The sequence below is a fragment of the Mauremys reevesii genome, linkage group 1, assembly GCF_016161935.1.
Source record: "Mauremys reevesii isolate NIE-2019 linkage group 1, ASM1616193v1, whole genome shotgun sequence".
Classification (NCBI taxonomy): Eukaryota; Metazoa; Chordata; order Testudines; family Geoemydidae; genus Mauremys; species Mauremys reevesii.
The window spans coordinates 244,506,124-244,522,529 of record NC_052623.1 but is presented as its reverse complement, the minus strand read 5'-3'; the positions used below and the strand labels follow the sequence as shown (position 1 = coordinate 244,522,529).

Here is a 16,406-nt window from a genome sequence, read left to right as displayed (position 1 = left end):
TGCAAACTAAAATGTCATTTTTCATCGCAAACTGTGTAACATAATCTGAGGATTTCTGACTGAGAGGATGAATGACAAATGGGAATTCAGTACCAGCCCTTAAGCTTATTCAGGGGAATTAAATTGGCATGGAGGTGATGGCTCTTATTTTTAGAAGCTCAACAGATGGGTCAGAGATCCATAATACCTTCAGATATGATTATTCCAGTAACTGATCCAGCACTAACTACTAGTCCCGGAAACAATTTTGAACATTATTGATCAGATGAAACTTCTCCTTTAATTCCCCTGCACTTTGAGATTTAAAATGGGTATTTTCTGCTTTATAAGTAGAGGCAAGTGGTAGTGATTGTTCTGAAAGATCCTCTCTACCTGTAGCTTTCTGGTAGCATGCAAACTTGTATTGGGCCTAATCCTGACTAGATAGGCCTGTCCTAATTATCCTTATGCACCAGTTAGAGATGTCAGATGTATTTTTTATCATCAATCCACCTAGTCCAGCAAGATTATTCCTGCCAAAGTTTTAGTATGGTATAAACAAGTAATCGAAAGCCATAGGCATTCAACCAAGGCATCACTATAAATCAGGGAACTTAGCCCATGAAAGATTAGGTAAAAGAGAATCCAATTTTAGAGACATTTGCCTTTGAAAATGTAGGCTTTTTAGGGGGTACATCCAACAATGGATGATGAATTACTTCATGTTCAGTTACAGGTGCCATAGTTAGTTACCTAGCAAAAGACAGAAGCTTCTGTAAAGATCCCAGCCCCAGTGGACTCCAGCTTTTAGGTTAATGCATTTGCATATAGGCCTGGTGAGAACTCGTACATCTAAACTTCCAAGCAGTTTGTCCTAGATGAAGGCGTCTTATGTTACATGTGCTGATATTGCTAATCTGTTCCCAGTACTTTCTGGGTAAGGTTGATGAAAAAACTCTAAAGATTACAACTGTTGGTCAATAGTGCTCATCATGGCTCTGAGTAATTTCAGCATTTCATCCTATTATCCTCTAATTCTTTGCGTCTCTGGTGTATTTTCCTTAAACTCTACTGATTTTTTTTTTTAAACATCTCCTGTGTTAGCTTTGACTCTGGGGGAAGTTTGCATCTCCATTGGAGCTTACTGCCGTCTTTTTTTTTTTTTTTTGGTTCCTTTCAGAGAATCTAGCACCAGAAATCAGACTGCACCCGTGTGCCATGATTTCCAGGTATTGGGGAGTAGACTGTTCCCACATATATATGGGGGCAGAGTCTTTACTGTCTGTACTTGAATGGATGGAGAATATGCTATGGCCAGTGCCGAGACTGGTTGAACTAACAGTATGGGTGCCCACTTCTGACCTAATGCACTGGATGCTCTTTATTAAAGTTTTCTGGACTGCAATGCTAATGGCTTACATTGGTAACCACTTGTCTTTCATTTGGAAAATGCCATTTTGAGCAATGGAAGAGAGTTTCCACCTTCTATTCTTCAAGAACATGATTAATGAGGGAGTGCATTCGGATATCAGGTGCAGTCATCCGTTGCCTCTTGTATGGCAGAAAGGGTAGGTAGCATTGATGGATACAGACACACATGGCTGTGATTATCTGGCCTTCATATAGTATTCATTAAAGGCTCAAAGATCTACCATATCACAAGAAAATCTCTTCGATGAAAGTTAGTGTCTAGTCTCACTAAGGCCAAAGAGAATGTGCACCCCCAGGTTTCAAGTATATTATCCATTCATCATTCTTCATCTACAGCGGGAAAAAGTTTTTTCAAGAGGCCCACTTCTGGGTCTGAATTCAGGAGTTACCAAAGTCAAATTGCTCAGTGTCATAGCAGATGACAAAGTATTCTGAGTCCTATTTACACACTTAGCAGCAACTCCTACTTTCAGCGAAGCCCTGTGTTTGCTACAAGTTAGCACATAGCTAACCCTGGTCAGTATCTGCTTCTCAGAAACTTCTTGCCAGGTTGACTGGGACTTTTTGTTCCTGGTGACCCCAGTCAGCTCAAACACAGGATTCTCAGCAATGTCCAGCTACAAAATCTACTTCAGAGAAATCCCTCCAAATGATCCCCTTTGAGAATGCATTTGAGTTCAGTCATACCAGCAAGAGACATTGTAGGAAATCTGATCCCATCAAACCTGACATATCTGGCAAAAGTTGGGAAGGGTTGTAATTTCAAGGAGGGCTTCCTGATACCCAGAAAGCCAGAAGAACTCAATCCTAATATGAATTCCTGAGAAGCCAAACTTCACCCGGTTAAGGAAAATTTCATATCATCTCTGGGTGCTAGTCACTAGTGTTCATGATTGATTCCCAACATTCTATCTTGTCCCCACAAAGATCACTGAAGTACATAGAAGTCCTACGTGATTCAGACATGATTGATCTCAAAGCCTTCCTTCCCCATGATGGGATCCAGAACATTGTGGATTTGGCAGGCGGGATTTGCCAGAGTAGGCATCAACAAGAGCTGTGCTACTAATGTCACTGCTGGAGGCCAAAACAATGTATGGATTAGTCACGACACAAATGTGTATACTGCAGGACTATTCATGTGGCCACAGAGCCTTGTATGGCACTGAGGAAATGGACAACTTCCTAGCCTTGGTGGCAGATCAAGGGTCAGACTGCAATTAGGCATGGACTTCCCCTAATCTCCAGTTACTCCAGTGGGATTGTGAACCCATGCAGAGACTGCACAATTCAAGTACTTGATCTCTTCAGGTATTGCAGCAGCTTCATATTAATGTTATGGAGATGAGGGCTGCTTGAAAGCACAATGGATTTTCAGAGAACTGACATTTGAGCCACTCTGTCTTGTATAAATGCTAAAACAGAAAAAAAGAATTTCACTTCCTTTATTAGGAAGCCTTTCATGTGTGAGATTGGGCTGTCCCCCACAGGACATTGCTAGTTGCCATTTACCTAGCACAAAAGAAAAACAAGATTGCAGACATGCTTAGTAAATGGGTAATTGACCTACCAAAATTAAGAGATAACGATGCTTAGTGGATGAGAGCTTTTTTGGGTGGGGAACACCAGAGAGCTCTATTAGGAACCCTCCAGAAGAATGAGCTACCAATATTCTGTAGAAAGCACTGAGAAGAAATGCATTTCCACAGATTTTTGTCATAGCAAAGGTTCTGATCAAACTCAAGAGATTGAGGAATTCCATGACCCCCCCCCCCCCAATGCTTTGGTTTCACGTGGGTCTCAATCCCGTTAATGATAGTAGTGGCTAATCCCATCAGCATGAGAATTCGGCCATATTTTATCACATAGAACTTGGGCACCTCTGTAGATCCCAGCTTAAAGTCTCTTTACTTGTTGGCATGGGTCTTACAGTTCAAGAGCTAAGTACTATTATGGTGGAAAGTAAGATGATGTCTCTCTCAGAGTCCTGATTCAAATCCTTTTAGCTTTCTGAAGGCATCTCTCATAAAGATGAAGGATAAGGGCATTGTGGAAATGCTAACTGATTTTTGTATCAGTCTTCACTACAGAAGATACTGTATGGGGTGGAAGGAGTCTTACTCTGGACCTTCACATTTTTAGCTAATAAAGATGAGGCACTGTCAGACTGAGATGGCAAGAAGACTTGCTGGAATAAATAAAATACTGCATTTTAAAAAGACCTAATGGTACACATCCAAGAATGTAATGGCTGAGTTGCAAACAAAAATGTAGTCTAATTAAAATCGCATGGGCTCCTATAGCAGGACTGGAAGGATAGTCAGGGTTGTGCCTATCTTTATAAAAGGCAATAGGATTGATCATAGGAGTTAGACCTTGGAGCTTTTCTTCAAGTCCAGGAAAACTGGTTGAAAAGAATCAGAGAATTATAAAACATATATCTGAATGTGTGATAGGAACCAACTACCAGGGCTTTTATACAAGAAAATTGTGCCTGTAGTCTACTAAAAGTAATTGAATGTGTCTATAAAATAGCGCTTAAAAAAGAACTGGTAGATATCAATTGTTTGGATTTTCAAAAATCCTTAAACTTAGTTGCTTTGTAAACTAATATGGAGTAAGAGGCAAAATTTTATCTTGGATTAGAAACTGGCTAGGAGAAAACAAGGAACTGAAAAAATGGGCAGATCTCAAATTGGCAAAAGATTAAATGGAAGATTGAGGAACTTCAGAGGAGCAGATCAGAGTTAAGCTATGTGTCTTGTTGACAAATGTAAGATGATTCATACTGGAAGGAATAGTTTGAGCTGATCATACATATTATTGGATTCTAAATTAGAAATAGACTTGTCAGGAAAAAGAAATGGATGTATTAGGTATGTGGACACTGCATGCTAAGATAGGGCTCTGACTCAGGTTTGAGCCCACCCCCACCCTCATCTGTCCACACACGTGGGTATGACTCAGGGTAAGCAAGCACTCAGAATCCTTCTAGTGCTTCTAATAGGTCAGAGCCAAGTCCCAATGTGTCTTGGGTTCATGTCCCATGTCATTTTGCAGTGTAAACTCAGTTCCAGCTGCAGATTCAAGTCAGAAGCTCTGTGTAGTGCAGTATGGATGCATTAGCACAACTGACACTTGGGTCCAGCAACTGTAAACCCAGGTTTACAATGCAGTGCGCACACTAAAGCGTGCAGGCTTGGAAACAGTCTATAGTTCTAGGTCCCACAGACCTGTGTTTACAATGTAGTATAGACATCCATTGTGGACAGCTCAATGAAAATCTCTTTCTTGTGAAGCAGTGCTCAAAAAAAAAAATAAAAAAAAAAAAAAAAAGGGTGGGGGACACATGGTGTTAGGATTTTAAAGCATGGGAAAGACAATAATGAAATTATAACTGTGTATATGTGTGTGTGTATGTATATGTATATGTGTGTGTGTGTATGTATATATATGTATATATATATATATATGTGTATATATATATATATATATATATATATATATATATATATATATATATATATATCAATGGTACAGATTTACCTGGAAAACTCTTCAATTCTGGTTGGTCGGTTTCCAAAAGGGTAGAGTAAAAAAGAGGGGAGAAGAGGTACTGTTGATTAGAAAGATTTCTTATGTGGAGGATGAAATGACTGACCGTTTAGAGAGGAGACTGTTCAAGTGTAAAGAAGGTAAAGTGGGTACTCCTGTGCACCTTTTCTTCTAGTACAAGAGAAAGATGTGTTCATTAAATTGAAAGATAAGCTTAAAAGTGTGTGTGTGTGTGTGTGTATCAAACTCTTAAAGTAGTCTGGAATTTATTGCAATAGATATCACTGAGGCATTCAGATGTGTTGGGTTAGAAAAGGCTTCAGTATTTATGTGGTTAATGAGAACATGCACCATTACATTAAATAGGATTAAAATATATATTTTAAAGAAATATGTAAACCCTCATGCCAACCCCTGAAGGTTTATCTGCACTGCAATAGGGTGGCATTACTGTAGTGCCAATAGCTTTGATGGAGCTAGTTATTAACAATAGCAATGTAGCCACGATGGCATGGGCTAGTCACCTGAATACAGTCCTGCTCAGCACTGTGGGTATGTCATTGGGTGTCTAGCTTACATGTTGTTGTTGGTCCCCAATGATACACTGTATGTTTGAATGAATTCTTATTAGTACATCGCTTCCCCCACAGAGTTGAGAGTTTTATGTAAATTATGGGTATTTCTCTTTTAATTGATGATGGTTATGAAAGTGTTTTTGCCCCTCTTACGAAGGAACTGAAGGAAGACTATGGCCAGCCCAGCTACATCATGAGTAGCATGAGATGCTTCCTTGAGTCAAGTGACTTAGATCTTTTAGGCTGTGGTAGTCCACGTGCTCACGGAATCAAGGGTGGTAATTTGTTGCAGTACTTCTCTTCAGAGGACTATAATTGCATATAACTGATTACCTCTTCCAGAAGAGAGAATGTCTCCCTTATACTTCCTTGGACTGTCCTGTTACTTGCTTATCACAGACACGATAATATTGAATTTTTAATTATTTCAGCCAGCCTGATTGTTCCCCAGAGTCAGGGGCGGCTCTAGGCACCAGCAAAACAAGCTGGTGCCTAGGGCGGCAAAATCTAGGGGGCGTCCCCTGCCGCCGGGGGGGGCGTTAGGCTGGGCTGGCGGACCTGCCGCAGTCATGCCTGCGGGAGGTCCACCGGAGCCCCGGGAGGAGCGGACCTGCCGCAGGCATGACTGCGGAGGGGGCGCTCGTCCCGCGGCTCGGCTGGACCTCCCGTAGGCATGACTGCGGCAGCTCAAGCGGAGCCGCCGGACCTGCGACATGTCCGGAGCCGCGGGAGGTCCAGCCGAGCCACGCGGGACCAGCGGTCCCTCTGCAGTCATGCCCGCGGGAGGTCCGCTGCTCCCGCGGCTCCGGGGCGCCTCCTGCGCATGACTGCTTGGGGCGGCTAAAAACGTAGAGCCGCCCCTGCCCAGAGTGGATTGTAGTGCTTATGAGACTGACTTGCAGTATCCCTTATTATGCCATATCCTGATAAAGCAAACAGAGAAAAGGAAGTTGACCTGATTAAGCTGTTAGATGAACTAAACGCACTCTTCAAAAACAGTTTCCTCAACAAAGTCAACAGGAATTTGACACTTGCTGAAAGGATTCATATGCTTGGGAGAAGTGATAGGTTCAAGGCAAGGTGCAACAATTAATTATTGACCTAGAAGGAATTCAGTGAGATTTAATCTGGGAAATTATAACCCTGAATAGAAATATCCCTGCATGTAAAACTCCATATTGAGGACATTGTAGCTGTTTCTTCCCAGATAAAATTATTCCAGTGGGTATATTCTGAGTTTCTTACATCTCTCTTGCAGGGTTTGCTTCTACAGTGGTTAGTATTTAAAGTAATAACTGATGTCAACATGGACACTTGTCAGAGGCTCTGGTATGGGAACTCTAGTCAGCAGTAAAAGAGAGAGCATTAGATAACTGAATGGTCCTGCCAGCACCAGTCACTTCCAGAACTCATTAAAGGATGAGCACATTTGATATGCTTGATAATGGAATGACAGTTGCATAGCCCAGCAAACAGGATCAAGCCGCTCCAGTCTTTATTTTGAATTCTGCCAGTTATTCTTCTGGCAAAGTATCCTCTTCATCAGAGCACTGCACACGAAGGATGTATAAAAAGGCAGATTGCCTAAGCAGACTGATAATTGAGCTATAATAGTGTTCAAATCTGTAGGATTTATGCAGATGACAGCTGTTTGAAACATCGATTGGATTTATTTGCAAAATTTCACATTTGTTACTGTCAAAAGAGACATAATTTCTTTGAATCCAATAGAAATACAAAGGCAACATAACTTCTTTTCAGACCATGATTAGGAGTCTCTTCTTTATTTGTTAGAGTCCCATCAAATTTAAATGTTGAACCAATATGTCAGCTTTTTACTTGCTAAAACCTGTAGATGTAGTGTTCCATGTTTTCATCTTCCAGAATTGTGTGTGTCAATACCCAAGGGTTGGATTTTCAGAAGTGCTTAGCTTTAGACTAACTCTGCACCGTTGGAGTCAGAATTTAGGCCATCTAAAAATCCCACCCAAAGCAGCATAGACATTGTGGCACTTAAAATTATTTTAGGATTTCATAATGTCCTCTCAAAATAAATACCATGACTGAATTAAGTTTGGATTTTTAAATTTGGAGAAAAAAAGTTTTGTCTTTAAAACCTGACCATAGAAAATAGTGTCTGGCTAAAATAAAAGCTCTGGTGTGCAAAGAGAGAACTTTTTATTCTTGACATAAGGTATTCTGTGAATCTGTAGGGGAATATTAAAAAGTATACTTTACAGATTTCAGTATAATTAGAATGGTTAACTGCTAAATGTTATACTCCCATCCACGTGCAGCTAGATATTAGAGGGGATCACATGTCATTAGTCCACAATAAATTGGGAAGTTCTGAAAGAAGGAACCGGAACTGAATGTTTGAGATTAAAAATAACTTTACAAGTTTGATCTTATCTGTTAAGTTGGCATTATTATAAAGGATAAAAAGTGCATATTTTAACCAGAAACAAATAGCATAATGAAAGCTTTTAAAGCTGCTATTTTAGTGGATCAGGTGCTGGAATATTTACAAGTGTCACCTATGGTTAGAACCTTTGTTTAACACATCAGTGAGAATAACTGTATGGTCAGAAAGAGTGCAGATTTCTTAAGGGAAATCTATGGTAGTGTGTCTAGTTAAAGCTTTTCAAAATGTTAGTTGGCACTGAGAGTTTCTTATATAGCACAAGCTATAATTCCAAAGTAGCATTTATATTTAAAAGGGGATTATAGCAGATCTTTTGTTTTACTTCTTTACTACCTATTTCTTGCTTTTCCCTACCTATTCTGTAAATTAAATTCAATGTTCATTACTGCCCATTAGTAATGGTGGGTATGGGTACACTGGAGAAATTAAACTTCTTACATGTTAACTTATTTTCTCTTGAAGTAACATATCCACCAATCCGGACCCACCCTATGGTTTTAACAAACAAAACCGAAAAAATCTTAGATCTGTGTTTCTGAAAGAGAGAGGTTTAAAGTTATGCATAATAGTTGAGTTTGATTTATCAGAGGTCTTCTAAAGCTGTATAAGTATTTGGTGGGAAGCTGATTGGATGGGATTTAAAGTCCAGAGATCCTGAAATGACAGCCTGAACTGCTCCTATATCTTTGGAGAGGAAGAGACATAACCCATTAGTAACGGATTGCTGGATATATTATTTTAGAGAAAAAAAGAAAAGAACAGGTAAGACATTTTTCTCTTCTATTTCCTCTTGACTACAAAGTATTCTGTAGCATCTGTGGTATACTACACTTCTTTTAATTAGCTCTAATAATATAACCAACTATTGTCAAACTATGTTGCACATGAAGACACAGTAAAATAAATGGTCCTTATAAATAAATACTTTTGTATCTTGGTTGCAGGCTCAATTGCTTAACTTTATAACTAACCATTTTCGGGTGCTTTTTAGATGTAAACTGCACCTACTTGAGTATGTAAGTATGCTGTGTCAGTAATGACCTGGAAAAAAGCTCAGTTTTGGATAGAGCAAGTGCTGATTTTTGTGGTGAATCTCGTGAATATCTTGTGTGTGGTTGGAGAACAATGAAGTTTTGACCAGCTGTGTAATACACCCAAACAGACTAGAAACACCACTGTGTCTTATGAACCTGGCTTCCAGAAACATGTCTGGTACACATTTACCTGGTATATTTGTAGAATGTATTACTGTTTCACTGTTGTTTAATAGTCCATTTTTTTTCTGGGACTATTTTCTGAGCTCTAGCACACATTGCTAAGAGTGTGGCTTTAAATTTTGCAAGGAGTGTGGTTCTACTTAGGGTCAGGTTTTCTGCTTTGTTCCAATCTTGTCAGAGCTAATGGAGCTAGGAAGATTTCGAAGTGAAAGTTAAGAAGGCTGTGCAACACAACTTCAGTAGGGAGCCCTATTTTTTTTTTTTTTATAAAGGCTAAATAGTAGAGAACCTCAAGTTTTATTTTAGTGATTTTCAGTTTCCTTTCATGAAACCATCTTGTGTTCATGTAGAAGTCACCGGCTTCTAATGATTTCGGAACTACAGAAGAAACAATTTTTGCTAGAAATTATGCTTTCAGATAGTTGTTTTCATCCTTACTTCTGCTGGCACAAGTTTGATATATATATATTTTTTTACATGACTAAGCTCAGATTCTTTATTTCACATCACTATGAATTCAGGGTAATTGAAGTCACATTGGTGTTACTCCAGCGTTACAGGTGTGTAAACGATACTAAGATCCTGGACCACTGTGTTTAACTTGTCCACAGATGCACTTATTAGGTGCTTATATGTGATTCACAGGTTCCAAAGCCAAAGGGATGATTGTGCTCATCTAGTCTGAACTCCTGTATATAACAAGTGTCTATAGAACTTTCACTAAATAATTCCTAAAGCATATTTTATAGAAAAATATCGAACTTGATTTAAAAATTGTTAGTGATGGATAATCCACCATGACCCTTAGTAAATTGTTCCAGTGCTCACTGTTAAAAATTAATGCCCGATTTCCAGTCTGAATTTGTCTACCTTCAACTTCTAGACATTGGGTCATGTTCAGGGGTGAAAGTAACTTACCGGTACTGCCGGACTCCGGGGGGGTGTGTGTGGTCTCATCCGGAAGAGGCGTGGCCTCTCAAGATTTAAAGGCCCTGGGGAACCAGCTGTGGCTGGGAGACCCAGAGCCTTTAAATCAACCAGGGGCTCCCAGCTGCAGAGTGGCTGGGAGCCCCCCCAGGGCTCAAGGGCAAATTAAAGGGCCCGGGGCTCTGGCCACCAGGGGGAACCCCGAGCTTTGCGGGGCTGGGGCAGGGATTTAAAGGGCCCAGAGCAGCTGCCGCTGAGGGAAGCCCGGAGCCCTTTAAATCCTGGCCCCAACCCGGCTGCCAGAGCCGCAGCCGGGATTCAAAGGGCTTTGGGCTGCCCGCAGCTGCGGGCAGCCCAGAGCTCTTTCAATCCCCGCTGTGGAAGTCGATGCGGTCCAGCACAGCGTACTGGCTCTTGCCAGTACGCCGTACCGGACCGCACCGGCTTACTTTCACCTCTGGTCATGTTGTACCTTTCTCTGCTAGCTTGAAGAGCCCAGTATTTGTTCCTAATGTAAATACTTACAGATTGTAATCAAGTCACCCCTCAGCCTTCTCTTTGTTAAAATAGAGAGATTGAGCTCCTTGAGTCTGTCACTGGGAGGCATGTTTTTTAATCCTCTAATCATTCTTGTGGCTCTTCTGAGAGCCCTCTCCAAATTATCAACATCCTTCTTGAATTGTAAGCACCAGAAGTGGGCACAGTATTCCAATAGCACTCATAGCAATACCAAATAGAGAAATAAAATGTCCTTTCCTGTTCAAAATTCCCTTGTTTATCCATCCCCGGATCATGTTAGCTCTTTTGGCCACAGCATAACATTGGGAGTTCATGTTCAGCTGAATGCCCAAATCTTTTTCAGAGTCACTGCTTCCCAGGATAGAGTTGCCCATTGTGTAATCATGGCCTACGTTCTCTATTATGCAGCTCAGAATGGCTCAGTTGGGAATGAGGGAGTAGAATATGCTAAGTGATAGCCCCATTTCCTCCCTTCATTCAGCCCAATTTGCAAGCTCAGGATATGCGAGGGAGAGGTTTGTGGTTTTATTTCTTGGGCTGCTCATGGATGTCATTACCTGCAGAGTTACAGCCTCCCGCACTCCTCCAGCTGCTGCAGTGCCTGACCATCAAGGGAGTTTTCATAAGTGAGATGGGAAATATGAGGATGCAGGCCAAACTCAAACAACAAAGTGATAGTAGGGAGGGAGAGAGAAATAAGAGCACATTGTTCCATTTTTGGGCAGTGATGATTTAGTTCCTTTCAGCTGCTAGTACAGTTAACTATCACTGTTACTTGGAAAGGGAGCTGAAAAAATTAATATTACATTCACACACATCCATTCTTATCCCAAAATGAGCATCAGAATCTTTTCCCCCCTACTTCCATTTTCAAGTGTGTGGCCCTGGAGGGAAGATTTCCCTCCCCAGCTCCTAATCAAAGTGAAATTAAAACATTTTGTCTATGAACTAAGACGAAATACTGAATTTTGTGCATTGTTGAACCATTGTTTTATGATTTACTATTTGTCTAATTGTTTCATATAACCAGATAGAAGAACACTGACTATATCCATAATTCTTTTGTTTATGACCAGGAGATTTCTTGGTCTCGTCTTGTTTTTCTGTTTTGTTTTCTGTCATTAGCTTTTGATTATGCATTTTCTCAAAAAATTTGCTAAGGTAACCTTACCAAGCCAAAATAACTGAAGTACTTAAAATTTGTAAAATATGAATTACAGTATCTTTTAAAAATAAGCATCCTTTATTAATAGTATAGTAGTTCACGTAAGAGTTAAGCTCAAAAAGTACTTTTTAAAAAACAATCTCCAACTATGAATTGTCACAAGGAAGGGCAGAAGAAGTAGATGTAAGAGAACATTATATTTGATAGGTAAATAAGGTTGTAAAGTAACTGCAGAGTAGAGCTAGTTCATGAATGGAGGATTTTGAAAAAGGGGTAAGTTTGAATTGAAAGGGGAAATGTCATTGAGGATGAGAGTGAATGGATCTGCTTCTTGCAGCAAGAGCTGCAGGTAGGTACAGTGTCTAAGGTTTTTCTCTGAGCTTTGAGAACTTTTTTTTTGTGCTGTACAGTAATCTGTTTCACTGGAAAAATATGTGACAGAAGTTAGGATGGGAATTTGTATCACAGTTTTTCTGTTCTTGCATAGAATTTCATGCACTTTGAGAACTTGAATTGATTACTTCTAATTTGCTGGAATTCAAGTAAGAAAAGGTAAACTGAAAAAACCTAAAATATAACAGTCTGCAGAGAATTGATTTATCTGCCACTTGAATGAATGCTACAGATAGTCCCCAATATTCTCTTGTCATTTTGTTTCCCTTTAGTGTGTGGTTGGTGGGTGCAATGCCAGTTTTGCATCTCAGGGAGGGCTGGCTCGTCATGTGCCCACGCACTTCAGCCAGCAGAACTCTTCAAAAGTTGCCAGCCAGCCAAAGGCCAAAGAGGAATCTCCTTCTAAAGCTGGAATGAACAAAAGAAGGAAGTTAAAGAACAAAAGACGACGCTCATTACGTAAGTGTATGAGTTGTACTAATTTTTTTTTACCTCCATTGACAGTATTATCTTTTCCCCTTTTCCTTCCACCATGCCATCTCTCTATTCCCCCAGATGCATATTTGAGATCCCTTTCCAATGAAATTCAGAGAAGCCTAGGATATATTTGCCAGGCAGTGAGGCAGCAGTAAGAATCGTTGTGCAGAGGGGCTGTTGGAAAAGGTTTTTCTAGTACAAAAATTAACGTGTTATATGTAGATATTGGGTTGGGGGGGGAACAGTTTTATGAAGTGATCTATAAAATCTTACTAAGTTTAAATTCACTTATTGAAATGACAACCAATCACTTTTTACACATAAAAACAAAGGCTGAAAAATCAAAGGAAATCACTTTGAATAACAGAATCTCCATTATTCCTGGTTTGAAGAACGAGTTCAGCACAAAACTAAAATGAATAACAATGTTTTCAGCATTTGGTCTGAAAATACTGATGGCTCCAAGGTCCAGTATGAAAATGTGGTGTAAAGAACTTGATCAGCTGCAAATCAAAACAGATCTTTTCTTTCTGCTATTTAGTGTGTCTAATTTGCATTTGAAGCACTTCCATCCAATGAAGACTTAACAGGAGCTTCTGGAGCTTGTCAAAACTTGCATGACTAAAGCTAGGCACCTCAAAATAAATGACTGCACTTTCAGAGATGTTGAGCCCTACAGCTCATTTGAAGTCAAAATATGATTTAGGTGGCTGACTTTAAGTATCCAAATTGGAAAGTATTGATTCTTGTGTCCAAAAAACTATTTCAAATTGGCAGTATGCACATCTTATTTATATTTGACTGAACATGATTGAGTCATAAGAGTCAAGTCAGGGCTTCCTCAGTTAAAGCTGTGACATAGCTCTTTGCCAGCATCAAGTTATCTGCATCCTTCGAGATTTACATAGCTATAATATGAATATATTGTTGAATTTTTCTACAGATCTTGTGTAAAGAATATATACTCTGTATGTAATGGGGAAGTAAATGGAAAAATCTGTAAAAAGTTGTAGGTGGTGATAGGAGTTGCAAACACATCATGTAAAGTGACCTAGAGAGATTAATGTGAGTGGAAGATGATAAAATGAGATTATCTTGGACAAATGCAAGATAATAAATCTGAAGTAAAAGAATCTGATGCAGATTAATCAGAAAGGAGGAACCAGAAATGGACAGTAAGGAACAGTACTCGCTGGGAGAGGGACTAGATGACCCAATAGGTCTTCTAATTTTTCTAGATTCTGTGATTCAAAATCTGATTCTCTTCCTTCTTTTATCTTGTGTATATATGTTGCTTGGATAATTTAAGTTAATATGCCATTTTGTCTAATGTTTCATAGACAATGTGTAGAACAACTAATTTACTTTTTTTCCCGTCTTGACATTGCTTGAGAAATTCTTCCTTACAGGACTTCACGCAAGGTATTGTTCTGTTGGAGTTCTCTTCAGCATGCTGACATCCTGTAGCTCTTTAATCTCTATACATGTGGCTTCATGAGTAATTTTTTCTTTTAAAGCAAATAATATTCACAGCTCCTACTCTTTGGTTACATACCAGTCTCTCTCATTATGTTGTAATTTGCTTCACTTTACTTCCAAAATTAAGTTCTATATAGAAAGAGAACTGACAGTTGCCATTAGCACTTGCAGTTTTCTTGCCCCATGCAACAAAGCTTTTTGAATGACTTTACCTTAAGGCAAAATTCCCATCTGAGTTGAGGATAGACTCCTGTAATGTACTTCTCCAAAGGCCATGTGACCAGAACGTTTATCCGAAGCTGATAACACTTTCACAAAATGCTACGTATAGGTAGCTTGTTTTAAAACTTTCTCCATGGGTTGCAAATCTTGGTAGGCTCTGAAATCAGACTCCTTAATGGTCTCATAATTCTGTTTCTTTGTTTCTTCAAAAGTAGTGGGCCTAAAGTTAGGCATCTAAGGCAGTGATACTCAGACCTCAGTGGTTTAGGAGTCAAATTAGTGATCAGTATTACTCAAAAGAGCCACAGTAGTGTGAATTCATTGTTTCATTTACTATTTTTATATGTAGTAAAATTTGGCTCCTGAACCAGTGAGGTCTGAGTATCACTGCTTTAGATGCCTAACTTTAGGTACACTACATTTGAAGAAACAGAAAGGCAAGTAGATTATATAATTATTCTCACAGCAAAATGACTGCCCAGGTATACTGCAGTTGGTTAATAACATAGTAAAAGAATCCTGATTGGCTAATAACTTAGATTGGTTAATAATTAAATCAGTGTTTTAATCTGTGCTGCAAAGAGCCACAGCAGACACATTAAAGAGCCACGTGCGGCTCCCGAGCCTCAGTCTGAGTATTGCTGATCTAAGGTCTGGCCTCACTTAAAAGTTAGGTTGACATAGCTACCGCACTCGGGGTTTGGATTTTTCACACCTCTGAGTTCCATCGTTAAGCTGATGTAACCCCCAGTGTAGATGCGGTAGGTGGATGGAAGAATTCTTTCATCAAACTAGCTATGGCTGCTTCCTTTCCTACATCAAAGGAAAAACCCCTTTCATCACTGGAGAAAGTGTCTACGATATGGTGCTACTGTGGCACAGTTGCAGCAGTGTCATCATACTGCTGTAGTGCCCATAATGTAGACATAGATCTGTATTTAAGTACTTGAATGAGTGGCCTGATTTTCAGAGGTACTGAGCAGCTCAGGTTAGAATAAGTTATTGATCAAACAAATTCTGAAATACCATAAGATACAATTTGCTAAAATCATTCAGAAAAAATAAACTCTTAAAGTTTGTCACCTCCCCAGCAACCTTCCAACTTCCTTTTTCATTAACTGAAGAAAGTACTTATTTCCCTCCTACTTTGAGGAGGAAATTCTGTGCACCTGGTTACAGTTTATAACTCAGGCAATTATTTTTTATTTAGAATTAAGTATCTAACGAAAATACTAGCTATTGATGGTTTATACATGATTACACTGAAAATATCTTCATATTTACATCTATAAAAGTCAAAGTAGAGAGATCAGATTCTCTGCTCAAACCCCAGGTTCTCAGTGGAGCGTATTAACACAAAATAGGTTACCATGAATGTTTAGGTGACAAAAGCAAGATCTTACTTAATTTACTAGAATATGAACAGTTTATTCTTCATGTTGATATTTTGCTGGTCTTAAACTAGTTTATATTTTGTCTTTCTGTTCATAAACACTGTGTATATTTTTTCAGTTGCTTGTTATAGGCATATGCGTTTAAAAATAATTGGTAATGAAAGATTAGATATTGTGTGAAGTTGAATCTAGTATTTTTTGACAATGTGATTTTTTTCTTTTTCTCTTGCTGTAGACACCTTCCTAGCTGATTACATAAGCAGTCAGATGGCGACTTGCTGACCTTGTTACTATAAGTGCTATCAAAATTGACACTCATGCTCACAGTCATAATATCTCTGCTACTGAATTCTGTTCTGTGTAGCCTCAGATAGATTCTCTGTTCCTAATACATTTGGAGGCATCCATCTAAACTTATTGAAAGTGATTCTCAACTTTGTACCGTGACCCTAAAATGTGTCTTCATATTTGCTACAGAATCTAAGCTTCTTCAGTTGCTTGTCTATATGTATTCTGCTCATGGTGTGCCTACACCCCATGCACTCAATGGGAATATTTGGGCCAGCAGTGCCTGTTGGGACCATGCCTATACCAGGGAGAGCCCCCACCCCTTCCAAAGGCATAAAGAGTGGAGTAGGGCCAGCCATC

The 16,406-nt window shown here is 39.4% G+C and overlaps 1 protein-coding gene across 2 annotated transcripts in view; it reads left to right on the top strand.

Moving 5' to 3' along the window:
• The window catches only part of AEBP2 (AE binding protein 2), an 82,178-nt gene that overhangs the window by 32,742 nt on the left and 33,030 nt on the right, over window positions 1-16,406 (top strand). For both annotated transcript variants that reach the window (XM_039544448.1, XM_039544457.1), the window contains exon 4: window positions 12,459-12,645. In XM_039544448.1, the coding sequence (XP_039400382.1) occupies window positions 12,459-12,645 (187 nt within the window). The remainder of the gene's footprint in view (window positions 1-12,458; window positions 12,646-16,406) is intronic.